Source organism: Brassica rapa, chromosome A07, assembly GCF_000309985.2.
Source record: "Brassica rapa cultivar Chiifu-401-42 chromosome A07, CAAS_Brap_v3.01, whole genome shotgun sequence".
Classification (NCBI taxonomy): domain Eukaryota; kingdom Viridiplantae; phylum Streptophyta; class Magnoliopsida; order Brassicales; family Brassicaceae; genus Brassica; species Brassica rapa.
In genome coordinates, this window is record NC_024801.2 from 2,379,149 (window position 1) to 2,387,056 (window position 7,908).

At 36.0% G+C, this 7,908-nt stretch overlaps 1 protein-coding gene across 1 annotated transcript; it reads right to left on the reverse strand.

Moving 5' to 3' along the window:
- Positions 1-356: 356 nt before the first annotated feature.
- LOC103845916 (vacuolar protein sorting-associated protein 35A) lies at positions 357-6,244 on the reverse strand. The gene is made up of 21 exons (XM_009122830.3): positions 6,040-6,244; positions 5,777-5,873; positions 5,557-5,680; positions 5,245-5,430; positions 4,931-5,018; positions 4,701-4,757; positions 4,519-4,608; positions 4,308-4,430; positions 4,016-4,150; positions 3,526-3,642; positions 3,010-3,249; positions 2,860-2,925; positions 2,627-2,716; positions 2,311-2,400; positions 2,000-2,089; positions 1,723-1,791; positions 1,562-1,642; positions 1,350-1,457; positions 1,159-1,262; positions 954-1,067; positions 357-860 (listed from the first exon to the last, which is right to left on the reverse strand). Exons 1-21 carry the CDS (start codon positions 6,133-6,135, stop codon positions 659-661), a joined length of 2,367 nt encoding a protein of 788 aa, XP_009121078.1. The 5' UTR covers positions 6,136-6,244; the 3' UTR covers positions 357-658.
- Positions 6,245-7,908: the final 1,664 nt, after the last annotated feature.

Consider the following 7,908-nt stretch of genomic DNA (forward strand, 5'->3'; position numbering starts at 1 on the left):
GCATAAATCGGAGCGAAAAGGTGACGCGTAGCGTCGAAACTGTCGCCTAGACGGCCAATTTTCAGAACAGAGTTATTATTTTGACATTAGTGTTCATTAAATTATTATATCGATTATGTCGCATTTTCTGCAACAATACTCATATCATTCATTATTCGCAAAAAAAAAAAAAAGAAAAAAAGAAATCATATATCATGTCTTACTTCCATACACATGATATGAGTATTTGCCTTTAAATTGATGTCTCATAAAGGTCGTTACTTGTAAGGGATCTTAATTTTGCATTGTACAACTTCTTGGTAACTATCATTATGAACCTAATTAAACAATGATATGATAACAGTTAAAAACAGCTATAATGGTAAAAGAAACTCAATAGAAAACAATTATGTATTTTATGAGAACTTCATCTACTATCCCAACGTTGAACTCAGATTATTCACCCCACCAGTGATCACGCAAGATTCTTATAAACACTGCAAATTCCACAAGTTACAAACCCTGAATCGCTTCAAACTCCGAGGAATAATAAACCAGACCTAAACCGGGTATACATTTCGAGCAGCAATCAACACACACAGTGTCCTTTAATGATTCTGAAAAAGACCCAACCAAAATGGGTTTTAAACAAACTCTTGTTACCAGTATCATAGATCTTCTATACTTTGATCTGCTCGTATCTGTCACCAACAACGCCGCCTTTCTGCTTTTGGAACTCCATAAACCGAAGCGTACTTGCAAAGAACGATTCGGCGGATGGGTCAGATGTCAACGATTCTTCGTTCTTGATCAGTTGGATCATGCTCTCCACTGATTCAACTGTGACCTGTGGAATCCCTTTTTCATAGAAATAGAGGTACCTACGCATTTTACATTACATAAGCTTACTTACACAGACGATGTTGCTCCCTAGGCAAGAGATATGAAGAAAATGTAGAATTAAAGGTTTATACTTGTTTAATATCTCGATGAACAGGGTAACAGATCCTGTACTACCCCGGGCTGCGCTGGTCATTTGTTGAGCCGAATTTGCAATTTTAAGCGCTCTTTTGAGACAACGCAAAACCCTAATTTCAAACGTACACAGAAATATATACAAATAAGATTGAGGAGACGTTAAAATACACATTGTGATGTATTGCTCATGCGAAAATATACCTTTCTCCATCTTGTATAGTCTCCTGATCTTGGAGCCAAAACAGATGAGAGCAGGCATACACAGCTCGACATTGGTCCGGTTTCTTCAGAAGTTTTGCAGAATACTGCAAGAGGATAAGTTTGCCCTTATCAGCTATTTTAGCAGAGAACTGAATCTAGCATAGACAAATTAGCATATCATAAGGAAATACCCCCGTGGCCTTATGTGTTAAAGTATCTCTATTCTCAACACCAAATACGTGCATCCTTTGCAGCGTTCCAATTATCAGTTGTAAAGCAGTCACCTGGGCCTTCGAGTCCTGTTTAAAAGACAAGTTTTGGGAGTATGAGTATAAAACTCACCCGCTTATTTTGGTTTAGACACCTTGGCAGGAAACAGTGATAGCAAGGAATTATAACTAACCGAAATTTCTTCTTCGTATAAGATGTATGCTTGGGTGAAAAATTCGTATGCAATTGGCTCTTCATCACACTTATTCGCAGCCTGATGAATATAAGAAAAATATGTGAGCATTTTATTGATGCAAGTTGCATACTAATGCGTACATAGGGAAACTGATTTACCTCAGCACATTGCAAGTACAATCGGAATGCCAAGTCAGGTGATGGAGCACTAGGTAGCGCTTCAATAATCTGCAACAACCAAAAAGACTCCAGCAGATCAAGACAACAACTGTAAAAAGACAAACAGAGTCGGAACAATACAATTGGTCCCCTTGCTAAATCTACAACAACTGTCGACTAAGAATTTTCAATGTCCTCAAACAGCTCGTATGAACTATTTAGCCACTTAGAAAACCAGAAATGAACACCCAATATGCGTGAAACTATGAAAACTTACCTGATTTAGAAATTGGAAGATTTTAGTAGCAGACACCGAAGCCTCTTTTCCGAAAGGATTGTCTCCTTCCTCTGGCAACCGCCTGATTAGCTACAATTAAAAACAAAATAGAGGATCAAAAATATATTTTTAGGAAGAAAAGTCCCACGCACTACATCAGATACACTTTTATGCGGTATAACAGATAAAAGGAAACAACAAAACCATGTCATCGCAAGCCAAACTCAACACATTTCTGATGAGCTTTGAAGATTGGCATCACAACACTTAAACGCTATGCATTTTCAATAACTTCATTTAAGAAATCAAACCTTCAGAGCAGACACAACAAGGGGTGGAATGGTGAACTTTAAGCGCTTTGGCCCTCCTGTCAGGAAATGGTTCTTGAGGACACTGATAATCTGAAATTCAGTTGAACAACTTCAAAGACTGAAACCTTAAAACAATGTTGAAGTACACTATATGACCAACTAGGTATATTCAAACAAGAACAGAACCAGCTGGTAATGAATGCAATAAAACCGACATCCTGAAACATAAAAAATCTAAATACAAGCCAAAAACTAGAAAGCCTATGTCAACATAAAGAGATGATAGTGAATCTAAATGTGCAAGAGATTCATGCACCTTAAACATCTCTTCCGGGTCATCACTATATAACATGTGAATGAGACGCGCAACAGAATTTTGCTCCTCCTCAAAGTCATCTTCATCAACCTAAAAGCGTAGAAACATATGTTCAAAGGTCAAAATTAAACTTTCTTTTGGGGTTCTGAATCTTTTTTTTTAAATCAACAAATAAATGAGAGAACAGGTCTCGAAGCACAAGATGGAAAGCATCACTAAATGCTTATAACAACCTCAAGACCTTGCGGCTCATCCAGGTCATTGATAAGTCCTTTGATCAGTTCAAGCAATGCTTCAACCTACCATAAGTAAACAAGACAAAGAAATTTAATTTTATCATACAAATGGTTCAACCAAAAGGCAAGTGCACGAAGGTACCCTACCTTCTCTGCTGTAGCAATAATAGTCTTGTTTTTCATAATGCTTCGAATTATAACAGTAGCCATTACTCTCTTGTTCTCGCTATCAAGGTAATCCAGTACAAGGGGATAGTTTGTTAGTTTAAGGGCGATAACAACATCGTTATACTTCTCTAGAGGAGCACTTAAAAGGGTGACAAGCTCCTTTGTTGCACGGGTGTCATGAATCTTTCCTTTTCCAGACAGTTGTTTAATACATGATCCCTAGGGAGAGAAAATGGAGAACATCAAATTCACACTCTTCCATCCAGTTTATCTTATTCCAGTATAACATTTAGTATGAAATTTTCTGAAAATGTAACTTGTATATAAAGCACACACATATAACACAACAATACAAGATTGGCTATCTTCTGACACAGCTATCATGAATTTGTCAATATTTGGCAATGATAGAAAGAAAAGTTTGTCTAAATACTGAAATTCTGAAAAGATAAAGACGTATTTAAACTTGGCTTAAGAAGAGAAAAGAATACTGACCAAAACTTGGTCCGCATAATCAAGCCGATCAGGGTGAACATGAAGAGTAAACTTGAGAAGCGAAGAATATAGGGTTACTGCACTCAGAATTGGCATGTCTTCTTGTGCTTCTATCACCTGCAACATCATAGTATTTCCTTAAAGAAATGTTTACCATCGAATGAAAAAAAGACATCAAAACCACGTAACTTAAGAAGCAACAAAAAAATGCAGAAGGGGTCATGTTTTGCAGCGAATACATTCAACACATGAAGAACACTGCACGTTTCTAGAATCTACACGCTGATGGAATCATCTAAAGTGAAGAGTTTTAACTAAGAAAGGAATATCAAGCAACAAAATATTCGCGTCTTCTCAATGCTTTGCATGATACTATTAAGTCAGGTCATCAGGATTTCTAAGCTAGCATTACTTTCCTCCTCTTTTACAGAAACCAAAACTGCAACCGCACATACCCATAAAGTTGATCGCGGCCTAACATAATTGTTACCTTTCCAATTGCATTATTCAACTTTGAGAAAGCTTCCACTTGCAGGAAATAAGGCAACACTTCGGTATTTAAGGCAGCATAACTTGACAACCTCTCCATTAAACGTGAAAGCACTGTCATAATGTCAACCGATGGCTGAGAAGAGAGAAAGTGAAAAATACAGGAGATTAGTATCTACTTACATGAAAAATCCAAAAATACAGTTGATACTAGTACATATCGAAGGAACATGCAGGATTTCTTGTCTAATACAGCCAAATTGCCAGCTATGATATTGAGAATTTGAGACTACCTGAAGTTGTGGACAAGCTCCAAGAAGCACATCAAGAGTTTGCAAGTGATACTCGTCAGGAAAAACTTGAATGATACAGTCCATTAGGTAATATTGGGCAATCTCATCTCGGCAGTTCACTATCTGAGAAATCATCAGACAAAATCAGCTTTTACCTAAGGAATATGTTAACTTTTCATATGTATGTTCGTTTATAAGATACAATATTTACCTGCTCTAACACTCTAGGAAGAACCGTATCTCTGTACATATCAAGGTCTACACCTTCCAACTGGCTCAGCACATGAAGGTTCTTTCCAACCTGATATGTGAGGAACGCACGCTTCCATCAGTACAAATCGAATGGTAGGCACTTTCAGAACAATGTTACCAGCTGTAATAAAGTCATATTACAAGGTCACGAAGCTCACTCCTCTCTTTCTCCCGTTTCTCCTTATCCCGAGCAGGTCCCTGCACACCAGAAAGCCCGAAAGCAAGCCTCAAATAAGTATCAAAGGGTAATGATTCACAATGCATGATCAGAATTATGACCTAATAGTACATATATTTCTCCATTAAGCGCAGTCATTCTGGCAAGCTCGCTTTTAAATTAAGTAGAAGGGTGTATAACAGTCATGACTCACCTGGTGTTGCATTCTGACCCAGAGTTTATTCATCTCGGTAAAATTCAGTAGTACAAACTCCACCGCATCCGTGACAGTATCAGCATCTCTGCAGAAAGTAGCAAACGAGTTACCAACTAGATGAATCTAGATTTGAGTATGTAAGTAACAAAAGTTTCTTGACCGTAATAGATTGGACCATGATGCTTACAAATGGCTAACTGAACAGAAAACATCCTAAATTACATCGAAACAAGCGTATGCAAGAATCCCCCACCCAATGCGACTCCCAACTGCTAGGAAGATACAAACCAAACGACTGTGTAAGAGCTTACCCTTCATACTCAGAACCAATATCAGGTAATTTATCTCGACTAATTTGCGCAAGGTAACTTCTCAAGAAGAGACCACGTAGAGGATGCTGAATCCCACGGCACATCTCAACGAGATCTTTAAGAATTTCCTTGGCAGGAGCTTCCTTGGTTTTGATGTAAACGGATCCTGCTGTACACAGGAGATACCTACACAATGGAAAAACAAAATGAACATACAAGAAATGGTCTTAAAATGACGAACAAGCCATTTTCCAAAAGGCACTTCCCTAATACATAGAAACATACAAGAAAGGGATTGTATCGGTCACTTACAAACGTGGTAATATGTTACCAGCATGCTGAACAAGCTCATAGAGTTCAATGACTGAGCAGCCACGCCGAGTTTCCTCCATGAAGAAAATCTCAAGCTTCCTCAACTCATCAAAAGCTCTCATATCTAAAACCACCAAACAAAATCATCACAAACCACAGTTAAGTTGAATTTAGGGATTAAACGAACCATATGATCAAGAGACGGAGATCAACAACTCACAGAGGTCATAGTACTTGTGAGGTGAAAGCTTCGAAGTCCGCAACTCGCTAAGCATCTGAGCCGAATACTTGAGAGCATCTTTCAGATTATTCGAATCCTAATCAACCAAAAAATCAAAATTAGGGTTTCTATCTAACTCCAAACATCTACGTCATCATATGAACAGTCCCAAACGAATTTTAGAAACTTCTCAATTTTCCCGGAGAAAAAAAAACGAACGGGAAGAAAGTAGAGAGAGAGAGAGAGAGGGAGAGGGGAATTACAATAGCGCGTTGCATGTAGAATGCGTTCTGCTTGAAAGCCGCAGCGCCGGCGGCGAGCCATTTCTCTTCATCTTCTCCTGCTCCGTCTGCGATCATTCTTCGCTCTAAATCTCGATCTCTCTCTCCGATGGGTTTCAGGTTTTTTTTTTTCCGATTTGTCAAAGAACGACCTTGTGAAAGTCTTTTTGATGGGGAGTTATACCATGCTTCGCAACTTGTACGCTTCACTCGATATTCACCATTCGATGTTCTACTTAACTTTAGATCTAACGGTTTAAAGAAGCATTCAGAATCTACAATTGCGTGGTTAGGTTGGGAGAAAACACCAAACCAAACTAAACCGAAATTCGTTCCAAGAATTGGAAAACCGGAAGCCAGCAACAAATCCAAAACAAAATATCGTTTTTTTTTTCGTCCAAAACAAAAATCGTTTAACGGGGTTATTGGTAAAATACTAAAATGATATAAGTTTTGAGATTCGATTATTGATCTACGGACTTTTAATAATTAGTTACACTAGATAATAATCTGCACCGTGCGTGGAGTGAAATAATTGATTACATTATTTATTGTATGTTGTAGTAAGAGATTTGTCGTATAATTATTTCAAATGATTGGCATTTAGATATCCGTTCGGATTCAGTTGATCTATTCAGATTTTGATTTTTAGAGTTAGAAATTTAAATATGATTCGAACATTTAAACATTTCGGTTTGAATTTAGATTGGATTTGGTTAGAATCATTGCATGTTCAATTCAGGTATGAGTTCGGGTATCTATTTTAATTATGTAATTTTTTAACAAAAATCCAAATATACTTAATCGAAAATAAAAATAATAAAAACATAAAAATTTGAATAATTTAAGACGAAATACTTAAATTTACATAAAAATAGTTCAATTTAAATATTTAGACGGAGAAAAATATATATTTTAAGTATTTTGAATATATTTTGTTATAGTAGATATTTTCATATTAATGAATATCTAACAGATATAAAATTGAAATTAACTAATATATTTAAGTATATAATTGTGCTTTAGATATTTTTGGTATCCAAAATATTTCAGTTTGGATTGGATTCGGGTCTAGTTATCCGGATACTAAACTTTTAGATCCATTTGAGTACTTTATCAGTTTAAGTTTGTGTTTGATATTACTTTCAAATCAAGTTCTGTACGGTTCTTCGGATCCAAATATTTTACCCAGATTTAACTTCTACAAATATAAAAAAATGTAAAACTAATATGTTAATCTTATTTTACATACATAATTATTGGCTCATACTTAAAGAATACCAATAAAACTGGTTGGGCGTTGTGTCAATATTGTTGGACATGTTAAAAATTTAACATAGTCTATAACCAATAACGTGTACTTTCTTATAAAAGTTATTGGTAAATATGATAAAAACACGATACAATCGAGTGAAACGGATTAGAGTTGCGTCAAAAATAATGTAATCTATTTACTCGGTACATGAATTTTGTTTTACAATTGATTTCGCGAATTTTCTTTTCTTTTAAAGCTTTTATGATTTCTGATTTTTTCTAACAATCTGATTATGTTTTAATTCTTGGTCTGATATGAAAACTATGTAAAGAAAAACAATACTTGGCTAAAGTAAAGATCCAACTTTGTGTGTGAAGTTTTTCATCCTAGTTTCCTTAATTCATAACCAATCACAATTATTTGTTGATTTAGTATGCATAAACCTCAACCATTCCCAAGTTCGGCAAGATATGAAACTATCAATTTCTAAAAACATTCTCATTCCGATATTTTAGTTGATGTGAATCTTAACGATTTTGTAATTTATTTCTTTCAACAATGATATTATTCAGTACTTGCCCGGAGAGAACTTCATT